The sequence below is a fragment of the Gymnogyps californianus genome, chromosome 19 (genome assembly GCF_018139145.2).
Source record: "Gymnogyps californianus isolate 813 chromosome 19, ASM1813914v2, whole genome shotgun sequence".
NCBI classification, from domain to species: Eukaryota; Metazoa; Chordata; class Aves; order Accipitriformes; family Cathartidae; genus Gymnogyps; species Gymnogyps californianus.
Genome location: NC_059489.1, coordinates 12,182,296 through 12,198,294, shown reverse-complemented (window position 1 = coordinate 12,198,294; position 15,999 = coordinate 12,182,296). Strand labels below are relative to the sequence as shown.

The 15,999-nt window shown below is 44.5% G+C and overlaps 1 protein-coding gene across 3 annotated transcripts in view; it reads left to right on the top strand.

Annotated features, from left to right (window-relative positions):
* The window catches only part of NDEL1 (nudE neurodevelopment protein 1 like 1), a 29,071-nt gene that overhangs the window by 7,955 nt on the left and 5,117 nt on the right, over positions 1 to 15,999 (top strand). For 2 of the 3 annotated variants that reach the window (XM_050908382.1, XM_050908381.1), the window contains exons 2-8: positions 1,609 to 1,706; positions 3,204 to 3,357; positions 4,671 to 4,819; positions 5,904 to 6,040; positions 8,159 to 8,332; positions 9,156 to 9,247; positions 11,590 to 11,741. In XM_050908382.1, coding sequence (XP_050764339.1) covers positions 1,621 to 1,706; positions 3,204 to 3,357; positions 4,671 to 4,819; positions 5,904 to 6,040; positions 8,159 to 8,332; positions 9,156 to 9,247; positions 11,590 to 11,741 — 944 coding nt within the window. In that variant the 5' untranslated portion in view covers positions 1,609 to 1,620. Of the gene's footprint in view, positions 1 to 1,608; positions 1,707 to 3,203; positions 3,358 to 4,670; positions 4,820 to 5,903; positions 6,041 to 8,158; positions 8,333 to 9,155; positions 9,248 to 11,589; positions 11,742 to 15,020; positions 15,056 to 15,999 lie in introns of all 3 variants that reach the window. The other variant, XM_050908383.1, reaches the window with a different exon arrangement.

The following is a 15,999-nucleotide window of genomic DNA, read 5'->3' as shown; positions in this document are numbered from 1 at the left end:
AGACCTGATTCATGACAAACTTGCTTCTACAATAAAGCTGTAAAGCTAAATAAACATAAACACAATGTGGGAGTTGGGGTGGTTTTGAGGTGCTTAGCACCCTCTGGATAAATTTGATCTCGTGCCCTTGGATTGTGGCAGCTGCAGTCTCAGCTGAAGATCAAACATGCCAGCTCTGCCTCCCTGTATTTGTGAGCTAAGTGCCAGTCTCTGAAATGAGCCTGTCTGCCCTCTGATGAAAGCATGGGATTGTTTTGTCCCACTTTTAGGTGTCTAAAATGTGGGTCACTGAGATGCAGGACACATTAGCGTGACAATTTTAGGCCTGAAGGGACGGTGTTGGCTATTGATGCCTGTTGGAGTGTGAAAGTCAGGACTTCTAGGTCAGCTATTACTGATTGATTGAGCTTTGTTTAAAGCCTCTGCCTTATATGGAGAAGAGAGTGGTTTCAGCTTATTCTTTTCTGGGTGTTAATAACAGAATTTGAGTCTTGGCTTTTGGGGAGAAAAAAAGATGCCTACACATAAAAGAGTTGCAAGATTGCTTGGGGACAACTCAGAAGTGGTACAAGGTGTGGTGCATCTCCTGGCTGTGGTTGGGAACTGTGCCTATCTGAACATTTCTCTTGGTCCTGCTGTGTATGGCAGGACCATAACCACCACTTCATCATCTTCATCGGCTTCTGAGACCTGGTGTGTGTTGCGGCCTCAAATGTCTTGTGTCCCCCTGGACCGTGTATTGCTCTGTTACTGAGCAGCAGTATAAAAAGTACATGTTGGGTTGCGTTTCTTGCACTGGCTAATAGCCGAGCAGCAATGCAAATGGCATCCAGTGGTCCGAGCAGCCGAAGAAAGGAGGTCCTCATCCAGAGAGCGTGGTCCCCCTCCTTTAGCGTGGGAAGCTGGTCCTCTGAACACCTCCAGGCTGGAAGCGCTGTTGTATGACATGACCATGTAATTTTATGAGAGAAGCTGATCTTTCTTGTGTCTGTTTGAGAGGACAGAGGGAGCAAAACTATGTGGATAACTTCTATTACCTGCATGTTTTACACAAAAGCAGGAATTAGCTAGGACTCAACATAGGAAGAGTAAATTGAATTTTAATCTCCACAGCACAGCGTGTTAGCGGTTGACCCCAGAGTGTTTGTCCTCATTCATTACGTGCCTTTGCAGCTGTAATAGGAGTTGTAGTGTGCATCGCTGTGTTGGTTACAGGAGGCAAAATCTCTTTAAGAACATTTTACGAACAGAAGTGGAAACTGTGATAGCTGAAAATTCTAATATCCTTATCAACTGTGGTTCTAAGTGGGCTTGTGGCATCAACTACTGTTTCAGTGGCAGGTACAAAATACAGCCAAAATTTCGGTCTCATTTCAGGCTGCTGCACGAGCATTTCCAGAAGCTGGATAAAATTACGTTGCTTGTTGCAGCAGGTCTCTGTGCTGAATGATGCTTGTTAGGGATCGTTAACATCCCGTGCGCGGGTGCCAAGTCTGGATGCCGCTGTCAGAAAGGCCGTGGCGATGAAGCCCAGTACTTAGGGGCAGTTTCGGGGACGATCTGCCTGTCTATGTATTCTGAGTGTATTCTTATGTTTGTATCCTGCAGGTCGTATTGATCATGGACAGTGAAGAAATCCCGACTTTTTCGAGTCCAAAGGAGGAAACTGCGTATTGGAAAGAGCTTTCCTTGAAGTACAAACAAAGGTACTGTTGTAGATTTGCAGGCTGGATTTGGTTCTTAATGACCAGAACATTGTTTAATCTATTTCTCTGCAAGGCTACACCAGGATGGGTATTAGATATTTTAGAAAGAATCTCTGCATTTCCAGCTTTAAAATTTCCAAGCTTGTGGAAGCTGAGTGGTTTTTGCACAGCGTTACCATGCCATGAACTCCAGGCTATGTTTCAAGCATGTTTGAGCAAGAGCAGAGCCCTTTTGCGATCATGTGCATCTCTGTATAATTAAAGTACTGCCTTAAGTAGTATCTTGACGTTTTATCATAAGAAGGTGCCTTTGGGCTTGCCTTGTATCATTACTGTTCCCTCGAGCTTCTTGTAGTTGAATTACTGGTATGAAAAGTGTCTGATTTGGTGTCTGCTGCAATTTATTGAAGTGTATTGTACCTCGTAGTCCAGCCTGTACTGGTGCTTTGCATCTTTTAGGGAGCACAGGGCTTTTTGGTTACCAAAAACAACAAGAGAGGTTGTTGTCTTGAGTAATGCTGTGCTTCTTGTGGGAGTGGGGTTTGTTTGGTGTTTTTCTGGAGTGGGGGGCATTGGAGGCTCCCAGTTTATTTTCTTTGGAAAGCTTTCCTTGCATTCAGTGTTACTCATGTGCAATTGAGATGAAGCCAGTTAAAGCTCTCTCAAGACCAAAGAGCCCAAGATGCAAGTTGCTTTTCTGTTTGGTTTTGGTATTTTTTGGGGGAGGGGGCTTGGCATGTGGAGGGGCCTGTCCATATGGAGAAACCTAAGCTCATTTGGGGTGTCAGAAAATTGTCTCTTGGACACCAGTAGATCTGTTGTTTCCTAAAACCTTGTTAGTTTTCTCTGCTGCCTAGCAGAGAAAGAGCTCAGCTTTACCATACGTAAAAGCTCTTTACTCCTAGAGCTGAGCTGTTACGTATGGTAAAGATGCAGATTTAATAAGCAAAGTATGTGGCGTGGCTACTTCTAGTGTTTAATAACTTGCAGTAGTATAAGGTAGGTATATGCTGGCTTCCTGCTGCAGTGGTCAATAACCCTAAGATTCAAACCCTCACACTTTTCAAGAACCTTAAATTTCCAGGTAGTGCAGAGGTCCAGAAACTGTTGTTCTCTCTTACAGGTTTTGACCAAAACCAGGTTAAATGTTTGTTTAATTCATTGACTCTGTCCTCCTAGCAGTGAAATATAATGGAGTACAAAGTGGTTGTCAGACTCCCATGAATCCTGTAAATAGCTTTGATACAAGTTTGTATTCACACATGCATTTAATGTAGCTGTTGGTTTGATGTAAGAGAATTAATTTCCTTCTATAGCTAAGCTTAATGATGTAATTTCTCTATTTCCCATTTTTCTTTTTCCCCTTAGAGGTATATGGATGATACTGAAGTACTTCAAAACTCTTGTTTTTCCAGCTTATTATTTTAAAAGAGCTGTGGATTTTGTTTTAACTTGGGAGATGCTGGATTTTCAACTGATTAAATCCTCTCCTTACAGCTTCCAGGAAGCTCGTGAAGAGCTGGCTGAATTTCAGGAAGGAAGCAGAGAATTAGAAGCTGAGTTGGAGGCACAGCTAGTGCAAGCTGAGCAGAGGAATAGAGATTTGCAAGCAGATAACCAAAGACTGAAGTATGAAGTGGAAACATTAAAGGTAGGTCTTTTCTGTAATAGCATTGCCTCTTCTTACAGATATGTGTTGGATCTCATTTTAGATTGTCTGGTCTGTTCTTGGTCACTGAATATCCAAATGAACTAAAGGAGTTGTCTGTTTAAGATCCAGACTTGAGTATGGCATGTACTCCAAATAAGGCCAGCAACTTACCAGGGAAACTTCTGGCAGAATTTTTCTTGTTCATGTTATGAAACTCTTGTCATGGAGTTTGTGCTTGTTTGTCTGAATTCTCTAGGCTTTGCCAAGTAGTAGCTTTATTAGTTACACAGGCAACATCAGCATAGCAACAGGGCGGACAACACAAGTATGTTTGTCAGACCCACTGTGTTATCATCTTTCTTTGCCTACTAGTTTTTTGCCCAGAAGGTCTCCTTGGTTTTATGAGACCTTAAAGAAAGCTGAAGATGGGTGATTTGTGCACATCTTTCAGAGAGAATCTCTTAATTCTTTCTTAACAGCCATATCTGTGGAGACAGGATTGCATAAGGATCTGCATATGCAGAAGGTGACTTTTAATTGATGCCTTTATGTTAACAAGTTCTTGTTTCTTTTGGAATCTTGGAAAAGCATCATTTTTGGTAGTCTTGGGTTATTTTAGTGAAGGCAAAGGTTGGAAATTTACCCAGGGGAAATAAAATTTATGGAATTACTTGTTCGCGTATCCAATCCCAGCTATATCTGTAAGGTCAGTACATGTTTTGTAAGGTCAGTACATGTTTTGTAAGGTCTGTACATGTTTTATAAGGTCAGTGGTTTTTTCATAAGCCCCTATCTGTACCCTCAGAGCTTGTGAGAGTGTGTTTGGGAATGAATTCTTCCAGTCTTTCGAAGATGAGCTTGTGGCCCTGGAGGTTTTGTAACAGATTTCAGTGGCTCTCATTTTTGCTAATGGAGATGTCAGACAAGTTCCTGAAACAGTGTGGCTATTGTCAAGGGAGAGGCACCAAAGGGGAGGCTGTGCAGTTAGGTTTCTCTCTGGCTTCCTAGATGTTTGAGGCTGCAGAGCAGCTGTTAGTGCAGGCTGTTGGGAACAGATGCAGGGATGCATCTCTGAGCAGCCAGCTGTGTCGTGGCGAGATGTCTGCACAGTGCAGCGTTTGTGATTTTTATGCTGTGTCCAGTTCTGATGTTCAGAGTGTGTTCCTTCTACCTCTCCAGTTTTTGCTCTGTATTACCAGCAATACCACATCAGCAGACTGCAGCAAGTATGTTACTTTCTTTGTCTCATTTTACTACTAATGACTTGGAGAGTGTATGCGAGTGATATTTATCTCGCTACTTCTTTCTTTCAGGAGAAACTGGAGCACCAGTATGCACAAAGTTACAAGCAAGTGTCGTTGTTAGAGGATGACCTGAGCCAGACACGGGCCATTAAAGATCAGCTGCATAAGTATGTGAGGGAGCTGGAGCAGGCCAACGATGACTTGGAACGTGCAAAGAGGTGAAGGCTGCAAACCTCTTCTTTCCTTAAAGCTTTCACTAGATCGTTTCTTTACTACTCAGATTGATCATTTTATTATTCTTTAAAAGGGAAAATAATGCACACTCAGAAAACTCCAAACTCCAAACAAACCCCAAGACACTTCATTCTTTGAACAGTGCAGTTTACCCTTGGAGTTCACCTCCATCAGCTGGTAGCACTACGAGACAGCAAGAAAGTGCTTCGTGTTCCTGTGAGAAACAAGCAGTGCAAGCAGGCTCAGAGCAAGCCAGGCCAGAGCACTGCTTTTTATACTACCAGCTAGGTGACTCTTATAATATATTTGCGATCCTTGTAGCTCAAAGCCCCTTTGAAGTAAGAAGCTAATGCTTTACATAGTCCCTTTTAAATAAAACAGGTCAAAGGAGTCTCCTCTTCCCTTGCATAACAGCTTAATGACTGTAGGGAGCAAATGTGTCCTGTATAAGTGCATAAAATGAACAGGCTGCTGTTAGAAACACCCACTTTTGAGGTAGGTCATGCTTCCGTTTTGCTGAATGGGAATTTTGCCATTGATTCAGTGGGACCAGGAATGAGCCTCTGGCTATCTGGCAAAAAGATCTGAGAGCTGAGGCCGTGTTTCCACAAGGCTCTTAACCTCATGACTAACTTTTGACACACATGAGTTATCCCACTGAAATCATGGAACGAACTGGGTCTTAGGTAATACCCCAGTGCCCTGCTTTCTGCGCTCACTGGGCTGTTGCCTGTCCAGAGCTCTGGAGAGTACAGCACCACCTGAGCTAATGCACTGATTAAATACATGGCTTTGGAGCATGGCTTGGGAAAAATGGAGATGGGTGTGCTGGATTGGCTCTTTCCCAGCTCTTTGGTACATCTCTGAGAGCCAGATGCTATCATGTTCTTTTCATCTTATTCCCCTGCTTCTTGGGAGTTTATTAGTCCTTTGTAAGAAGCATTTCCATAGCTTCCAAATTACTAACTTGAACGTAGACCCTGCTAACATTTTTCTTCTGTTAAGGTTTTGAATACGCTTTTATGTTGGCTGAGCTGAAGAACCTAATATTCTGGATTTTGTTTCTAGGGCAACAATAGTTTCATTGGAAGACTTTGAACAAAGGCTGAACCAAGCTATTGAGAGAAATGCATTTTTAGAAAGTGAACTGGATGACAAGGAATCGTTGCTAGTTTCTGTACAGAGATTAAAGGATGAAGCGAGAGGTATGGCTTGCTTGAATAGTTCTGTGTCTTGGCACATTGTTGGCTTGCTAAGAGAGACATGTAGCAACCAAAGCTCATGTTTATAGAAAGCCTCACATAATGAGACTTGAACTGGATGTGTAATGTAAGCATTAGGTATTACTAACAGTATGTTCTCTATTCTTTGTATGTCCAACATAGCTAAGAGGAAAAATTTCCTCATGTAGGGCAGAATTAATATCAGATTCATTCAGGATTTTTAACACAGGTGAGTACAAAAATACTATGTTCCACAGATGTAATAGAATTGAGGAAGTGTGCTTCAAAAGTTCCCACTCGCTGTGGTTTTATGCCTTGTATAGGAAGGGAAAGCACAGGAAATTACAGGGAAATAAATGATAAATGGTTAAATAACTTTCTTTAAAAATCCTGTCTCCTGTCTTCTTTCTAAACCTCTTGGAAATTGCCTGGTTTATTTAAGATATTCCAGTAAAGACTGTGGTTAGACCTGTGGGATCAGAGATGTTTGGGATAGAGTTCTGGGATATGATTAGGAGTTGGGAATTCCCCAATGGATTTGACATTGAGGATGCTGGGGAAACATTTTTGTAATGGTTGGTGGAAACTGATGTCTCTAATAGTGGGGATGATCTGCTCATAAGCCTGTACCTGCCATTAATGTAGTTTAGAGATTAGTGGTTTTCAACTTTGTTTCCCAAGTGAAGCTTTCTCAAATAATTCCTCGCTTAAGGGCTAGACCTGAGTGTAAGACAACACACTTGACAACAGGCTGGGATTTTTTGTTGTTGTTCTCCTTTGTGAACCTCTTTGAACCAAGTTTGTGCCGCACAAATTGAAAGCCTCTATTGGAAGCACAGGGTTTTTATAATAAATATGAAAAGGGAGATTAAGTATTTTGTGAGGAAATATATGTATTGTAATTTGGGGTTAGGGCAGTAATACTGGAAAAAGCAGCAAAACCTAGGGGACTGTTTTCTAGTGCACTGGAATGATCGGCAAAAAAGACATCTTGTTTCTTGGATGAGTCATTTGGAAATTTTTAGCACTTGTTAGGGTAGCAAAGCTACATGTTATTCCCCCTGACAGCAAGCAGGAACACTAGCCGCTAAAAGAACTGATATGGTGTCAAACTCAAATATAACGTTTCTGATTGAACAGCCATAAATCCTCTTCTAGGAGCCCAAACAGATTTTCATTTCAGCTGTGCTGTTTTACTTAAAATCAGTTCTAAATATTTATGATAACTTAAAAGCTGTAATGTACAACTAATTTTGCTCTTGCACGTTGTACCAGATTGAGGCAAGGAATAAGAGGTCTGTGAAAGTTTAAGTTGCTCTACCCAAAAAGGAAAAACCCTCTTGTATTGTTTATTTGCATCTAGTCCCTTCTAAGGATTTTATGGATTCATTGCTGAGCTGTGCTGGATGCTCTTTGTAGCAAATATGTGTGGAAGTGGGAGGGGACAAGGTAGAGGTAAGCAGCAGTCTGGAGAGGAGGTGAGAAGAAAACATGGGTTTCCTAATTTCCAGTCTCTTTCCCTGTTGTTTGGACTACCCAGCATCTCCAGTCTGCTCTTTTACTTGTTGAGGCATCAAGAAAATAGATACAACCCTTTGACTGTCTTTGGCTAGTGTGAAGTCCTGTGGTTTATTAACTGGAAGCATAATGTGGGGAATTGGAAACACAAGAATAGGTCATTCCTCCCTTTTCCAACTTCTATTTGAGCAGGAGCTGAATGTAGTTCAGCAGGCATTTGTGACCAGCTACAGTTTTTGTAACGCACTTTGCATGGGACTCACACTACAGATGGGGAAAAATACTGAGGGCTAAGTCACCTGCCATGCTCGCTCGGACCTCACAGCTCTCTGGTCCAGGAAGGGCTCTCTTTGCTGCCCCTCTGCTCCCTGCTGTAATGGGAAGTGATGGTATTGGGCTGTGACTGCTCTGAGGTGGGGTCCTCGCTGCTGAAGAAAGCCAGCAGCAGGCAATTAATACAGGGTTGTTGCAAAGTGTCTCATCCTCCTCCTTCCCAAATGAATAGAGAGAGTGTTTGTTAGAGAAATCAGTTGCTAATATGTATTTTTGTGTTTGGGGTTTTTTTTGTCTCTCAACCCTTAGACTTACGGCAAGAGTTAGCAGTACGGGAAAGGCAACAAGAAGTCACCCGAAAGTCAGCACCCAGTTCTCCGACTCTAGACTGTGAAAAGATGGATTCAGCTGTCCAGGCGTCTCTCTCCTTGCCAGCTACGCCCGTTGGAAAAGGATCAGAAAATAGTTTTCCTTCCCCAAAAGGTATAATTCATAGAAACTGTGTCTAGTTGTTTGACAGTATGTTCAGCTTGTTAACAAACAATTTCAGACTAGGTGCTTGTTAGTGAACTTGAAGTAAATGTAGGTACGTGTGGATCCCACGTGCATTGCATAAGGTGTGTTTAAATCCTGGGGCAGCATCAGGTGCGTTTAAGGAGTATAATGAGTAAATAGCACGGAAAAGAAGGACAGTGAAGCTTAGATACTGCTTTTGGGGGGGTGGGGGTTTGCACTCTGCAGCAGATGCCTGCAGTAGAGCACTGAAGACATTTGGGATTGCAGGGAACTGCAGTGACTAATATTTCTGTTTAAATGTAGAGTAGCAGTGGTGGGTAAATGATGGTCAGTAATTCTGACAGTCTAGAGTCTCTGTTACCACACATACTTTTCAGTATGTGTGCTAACTGTGAGGCAGCAGGATGTTAGTCCAGTTCCCTTCCCCATCTGGAAGGCTGTGGACAATCACAAGGATTAATACATTATTTTTCAAATTAGAAAGAGTAGATTCCAGAGGAAGCTCTGGCTGGATTAGATGGATTGCAGGCAATAGCCTTGCAGATGGAGAGTGCATGAACTCTGCGTGTAGGTCTAATGGGAAAGAGGGCAGTGGACAGGAATTAAGCTTTTTCATTTTTCCATGGCTAGGGATCATGTAGTCTGTGTGTTATTGTGGGGTATGAAGAGTCTGCAGTAGGGTTTTAGATTTACCTTTTTATGTAGAAGTTGATTTATTAAATTAAAAAGAAAAAAAAAAAAAGAACTGTGGAGGAGTGGAGCATATAACAAAATGTGTCTGTGTTTGTAGCTATACCAAACGGATTTGGTACCAGCCCCCTTACTCCTTCAGCTAGAATATCTGCACTCAACATTGTGGGAGATCTGTTACGGAAAGTGGGGGTGAGTGCTCTGAACTACAGTATTCCTAGCTCTCTGCTGCTGTCACTGAGCTTTCATCCTTGTACGCAGTTACAACAAGGCCTTGGCCCATGCTGAATACATGCTGTAGTTTCCAGATCATCCACACTCAGTGTTTAGTATGTGATAATGTATTTTTTTTTTTTAGTTATCTTGATTTGTAAAGCATGTTACTAAGGTTCTGATGCCAATTTTGGGTGACAAAATTCGTATTTAGAGTAAAAAGTTTCTCAAGCACTTTGCTCTATGGGGTTAGACACTGTCAGCTACTTGTTCTTACTTTAAATGGGGCCTGCAGCTTCCTGTGTAATAAGACCAAGAGGCAGAGCTGGACCTCACACTCTGGGTGCCTGCTGCACACACGAGTGAGGAGCCGAGACCACGCTGCCAGTGTCTCCTCATGTGCCTGGGTAGATCTGCAACAGGTGCTGAAAATGAAAAAAAATCTAGAAACCTTTGATAAGAAAGTGAGAAAATAAATCAGGAGAAAGCCAAATGTTGCCATCTGTAGTTGATGGGGAAGTGAAATGTGTGAGCCTTTAAAGGGATTACCACTATAAGTGGGGAAGAAGTGGTCTAAAGATCTGTTACGGTGTTGATAAGGATGCCAGGCTTTCCAGTTGAACGAAGATGTGACTTTTGAGTTATGAGAAACTTGTTGACGTGCCTCAGTGGTTAGTGTTTTGAGTGGAAGCATGGATAGCCTTGGTGTCTAGCCTCCAGTGCTGGCTCTCCTCTGTCTCTTGTGGTTAACACGGAGAACGGCAATAGCTGCAGTAGAGACAGTTGTTTTAGCAAAGTTTGAAATTAAAAATTACCTCGTTGCTCGCATTTGGAGCCAGTGAGCTTGTAGTTGGTTTGAAAGGGCAGCAGGACGACTCGGGGTTACGGAGTGACATGTTTAAAATGGGATCATTGTGAGTAAGAGTCTGCAGGGGATTTAGGGAGCTTAATCACAATCCCATGTGATTACTCTGCAAGGACAGGAAATGCCAAATAAGCATGCTTCTTTCCCAGCCTGCTCTTAGACACATGCTCTGCCACTGATACAAAATTCCAGCTCACACATTTGTTTAGTAACAATTATAGGATGTTCAGGATTTCTTTGGGTTTGGCTGCTCATAGGATACCTCATCCAAAGCCTTAGACTCCCTTTCTCTGCAAGAAGTTTCCCCTCAGCTTTCTTGCTTACAGCTGAGACAGGGAGTCACTTGGCACAGATCACACTGGCTATTTCCAGCTGATAGGTGCTTTGAGACCAAGAGATAGCTAGTTATCTATATCTGCCTATATAGTCACTGAGTAAGCTTACATGGATTTCTAGAAGACAACCGTATAGTGTTCACTTACTTGTGACAGCATGTCAGTGCCTTATTAATGGAATATTTTTCTTCGTGGAACAGGACCAAACCCCATGTTTGGGGAGATGAGTTTTTGACTCCAGTGCATGCATTTGCAAGTGTCTGAATGCCCCCGTGCACGGGGTGGGTGTAACAAATAGTTGCAAGGACTTTCTGCTAGACCAGATGGATATTCAAGTTAAGCCTCAGTTTGTGATAGATGGCAGAAAGGGCAGGCTATGTTCTGAAGTAGAGGAGAGAATCAGCATTTTGATCTCCCTCCTGCTAGGAGTCAGTGGATGAGGCAGAGACTGTCACCTTGTATAGGGGAAAAAGATCTCACCAGGCTTGCTTGGAAGTAGTAGAGATGAGGTACAGACCATGGAGACAGGCTTAGCTGCTGCCTTTGATTCTTCCTTCTGATGCTGTGGCTGTAGTACCTCTTGTTCTGAAGCATATTAACGGGGCTTGAGAAACTGGCTTTGTTTTGTAGGCCAAGATTAAGAAAGAAATGCTAAAGGCATTGTCCTGGGGAAAAAAAGTCAACTTTCCAAATACGCAGTCCCTCCCAAAGCTTGAGGATTCTGCTTTAGGCTCTGTCTTAGTCTTCTGATTAGCTTATGCCAGCCTTACTGCAGCTGCTGAAGCAAGAAGTTTTGGTAACTTCTGCTAGGAGTTGGCTTCCTTATTTTAGGTAATTAATTGAGAGTTGATATGTTCTAAAATCTGAGCCCTAATGGAACTGAGTCATGCCTGGCAGTCTGCATCAGCATCTCGTTGTGTGGGTTTCCGTTGTGGTTGGGTGACAGAGAAAATGACAGCTTTGTTCCCATTTAGTTCAATTTTTGCCAAAGGTGATCACAGTGGGGTCCTGATCATGGTGATCTTGGGGTCATGACAAAGCCTGAACTCGAGCAGCAAAGTACTTTCTTTTAATGGTATTACTTTCTTTTTTTGACGTCTTCCCCCCACCCCCCTTCACAGGCCTTAGAATCCAAATTAGCTGCTTGCAGAAATTTTGCAAAGGACCAGGCATCACGGAAATCCTACATTTCAGGGAACGTTAACAGCGGCATGATGAACAGCAATGGCACAAAGTACCCTCATCCAGGGCATACTTCTTTCTTTGACAAAGGGTAAGTAAGGATATATTTTTGCCCTAAAGGGGAGTGTGTTTTAGGATGCTACTTGAAGCAGAAGTTTTTCTTGGCTTGTCTTTAGACCACCACAGCTTTCACCCTATAGAACAAATAGTTTGTGGAGCCAAAGTCTCAAGAGGACGGGGAAGGTGACGGTGCTGATTTCTGTAAAGCAAAGAGAAAAGCAAGTGTGATTGTCTCTTAACTGGTAGGATGTCGGTGCCTGTTCTGTCCCTCTGCTGCCTAATCTGTTGGCGGCTGCATCTCAGGTAATACAAAAACCCCAGGCAGCAAACCTGCTAGTGAAGTGAATGTGCCCTTCGAAAGGATCTCAAGTAAGTAGCGGTGGAGTTGCCATAGCTACTGGTGCGCTCGTGCGTGGGGAAGTACATTAACCGCAAATCTGGAGATTCCCTTGGTGAGAACAGCTGAGTGCAGGCAGCAAATGCTCACTTGGAGGGTGGTGCCCTGTTTGCTCTACTTCCCCCTCTATTAGGGGAAAAGAAAACGTCATTAACGGCGTAATTCTGGCTGATTGAGGGGGCGACCGCCTCAATGCTGGCTGTGCTGTGCGTCAGCCATGAAGCCAGAAACTGCTCTCACAGGAAAAACTGCCCCGTGTGTCTCCCTTGACTTGCCTTGCCTTGCCTGTGGTCAGAGCTTCCTCTGGGATACTGGGAAGTGGTTCAGTAGGAGGATTTTCCCACAGACCCTCGTAGCGCAGGGCCCCGTGTTTGTATGAGGAGCCCTGAGGAGTGGGGCGAAAAGCACAGCGCTCCTCCAGTGTTAGCACGGTGGTATTGTGAGCTTTGCTTGGTGTCACTGGGCAAAACACCCTCCATGCTCCCTGCACGGTAGTAGTCTTCCATGCTAAACCTCAAGCCAGTGCAATTTAATTTTAATATTCAGCACATCCTCAATTCAGAATTTATTTTAGAGAATTAAATGAGCTGTTACCAACCTGAAGAGTGCCATATACAGAGCAGACAAGCTGAGCTTCCTACAATCATCCTCGTTTGAGCTGAATCGTGTTGCCATGTGGGTAGCAGGGCAAGTTGCATCTTAGAAACTGGCATTCAGAGTTTTTAGAGCCACTGTTGTTTGCTGCTTTTGGAAAGGAAGAGTTCGGAGACTTAACAAAGTCAGTGTCATGTGCAAATCGGACAGACTTTTGGGTTGTCTGTATACTGCAAGGCTGACGGGTCCGTGCATCACCACAGCAGTGCTCGTGCTTGCAGTGCACAGGCTATGTTTCAGGTGCAAGCTGTCAGGGTAGTTGCTAGGGAGAGATTATAGCTGTTCTTAGGAGGCAGCATGGCTATATTGAGTTGTGGTGTGACGAATAAGCTGATTGCTGTGTGGGGTGGGGGTCACTTTTAATTATCTAGATTGTCATCACACTTGTTATCTGGGCTGGCTGCCTGGAGTTAGGAGCAGGTTGTAGCTGAAAAAGGCTTAGAAACCCAGCCTCCTGAAAGATAACTTCCACAGCAGAGTTGGAGGATGTTAGTGGGCTAGAAAAGGGGGTGGAAATGACTGATGTGCTTGTCTGCAAGTTGTTAGAGATCCCTGCACGCCCCTGCTGTCCTGTCCTCCTCTGCACCCCCATATGCTGTTCACAGTGGGGTCGGTGGCCCATGCCTCTCCCCTTACATTGGCTCCTGCTCTGCCTTGCTGCCCCTGTCGAGGTGTGTGCATGCTGGGGGTGATCGCAGTGTCTGTGCTGTGTACACGTCTCCATGGCTGCTATGTAAAACCTGTATAATTTTGTCTGCACATATAAGCTAAACCGAGCTGTTACCCAAACGAGGTCAGCTCCATCATGCCCGCACACTGCAGCAGCCACCCAGCTCCCAGCCGTGCTGGCATGCGTTGCTGGCAGACATCAGACCCAGAGTGTGTTGTGGTGGCTGGGCACAGGGGGCTGCGTCGAGGCATGCCCTTTCTTCTCCCCTCCTCCTCTCTCTCCAGCCCCTGTGCTCTCCTCCCTGCCTTGGGAGCTCTCCAGCTCCCTTGTTGCTGGAGCCTGAAACAGCCCCATGTGATCGCAGATCCGATCCAATCTGGAGCTGCTGCCTAAAGAACAGCTGGTTGTTGGGTGGTGGGATTGGGACAGAGGTAACTCAGCCACGTCGTTACAGTTCCATTTACTTTCCTTCCCCTGCCATTTTGTTGGTTAAAATGTTTGATGAGTCTCCATCTCCCAGCAAACACCTGCTCTTTGCTTGCAGAGTGGAGCTGAGCAGGCAGCTAAAGACAGTGATAGGCAGGAGCTGGCATAGGGGACCATCACTTTAGGGGAGGCCTGGAGGACAGCTGGGCTTGCACTAAAGCTTTGCTGGAGAATTGGAAGAGTCAGGACCTACCTACTTTTTTAAAACTCAACAATGTCTGGTGTAAGATTAGTTTCCTGCAGACCAGTTCCTTCAGGAACGTGCTGTTTCTGTCCAGATGCCAGGGCATGGCAGAACAGCACCTGAGGATGTTCTCAGATAGACACTTATTTTTTGCTGTTGTAATTGTTCTTAAGTGGTTATTAACCTCGATCCAGTTGGGGAACAAAATGGCTCTTAACCTTGATGGGCTCCGCAGAGGCCTGGCACTTGAACAGCAGAGCTGAGACAGCATGTGAGCCAACATGGGGTGTTTGTTCCTTGGGGCATTAACTCCTTGGTCACTGCTCCCCCGCTCCCTTTCCTACACTCTTGAATGTCACAGTCCTTGTAGTTGATGTTTATTTTTAGGTTATTTTTGTGAATCTGTTGGGCTTTGTTTTAATAAAACCAGATTAATTTTGAATGTGAGAAGTGCCTCTGCTTGCACACTTCTAGCAGTCCCATGAAGCATGTAGGTATATTTACACAGTGGACACTGTTATCCACAACCCTGATGGTAATACATCGGGCTGTGAAATCAGGGTCTTCTTTCTGTTCCCTAGTCCACCTTACAAAAAAGTTTCCCTGGGAAAGAGGGAACTGTGGGTAACTCAGATGCAGGTGAGTAATCCCATGTCCTGTAATGTGCTTTGCAATGCTCTAGGCTTTTATCTGGGTTATGCACTTGCAGCAGTGGAGTGTGGCGGGAGTGCTGGCTGTCGCTCACATAGGACCCCTTGCCTGCCCGTGCAGAGCAGAGTCTCATTATGCAGAGGTCAAAGAGGAGAGGTCTGGTGAGGTTTAGTTTAACACCTTTGCTTTGCCCCGTTTCTTGCATCCAGGGTTATGCCCAAGAATGTCTTTATTGTGTGCATAAACTGTTTCAATTTTTCTCCACTAGGCGTGAAAAGGTCATATTCCCCACCTTGGTCATGGGTAAATGAATTCATTTGCAATGATAAGCTGCATGCATTTTAACTTGGTGCTTGGAGGTGCAGAGTTGGTGGTTATGCTAACTGCATGAGGTCATTCTCTTAGCATTACAAACTAATAGTTCATGATCAAAGCCTGAGGCTATAATCTCTCTCTTTCTCCTTACTTTAGATAAACTTCTCTGGTGCTATGACCTGTTGCAACCATAAGATTGAGTGCTGCTTGCTTTCTTGATCTAATTAATATTTCTTCAAATACATGCATGTTTCTGATTGAATCAGTCACATCAGAGATACAGGATGAAGTATCACTGCTGTAATTTAGTTAATTTTGAAAGTTAGTTTGCCCTTTGGTTGTGTTTTTCCTTCAACGTTTTGTTGGCTATCGGCTTGCCGATGCTTGGTTGCCGTGGTTCTGGCTAATGGGAAAGCAAACAAAAGCACAGATGTGCTGGGAGCTGGCCAGGGTTACAGAGCAGGGGGTGAGGACGGTGTGGTCTGAAGCATATGGGTAGAGACAGCGGTGCTCCTGCTCGGTGTCACCATCCCTGCCCAGCACAGCCATGCCAGCTGGAAGCACCTGGGGTGGCATGGTTGTGCCAGCAAGACTGCGCAGGTACCGGGCTCACAGGCTCTGTGAGAGGGGATCCTGCGGCACGGGGTTCTCTGCAGGCACGGCCTGCAGCGACTAAGGGTTGGCCTAGTTTCACTTATCTGCCTCTCGAGGGAGCGTGGAGGGTTCCCCATGCTGTCGAGAAGTGCAGGTCCCTACCAGCGTAATCTGCCACGGCCTTGTCCCCATCCTCCTCCTTACATCTCTGTGCTGGGCGTTACTCTGCCTCCTTGTGCTGTTACTGCTGCTTGGGAGAGTAAGTGGTGTGTTTTAAAGCACTGACCTGCCTGAAAACTCACTTTTCCTCTTGTTTTCTTGTGGGGCCGGTCTCCAAG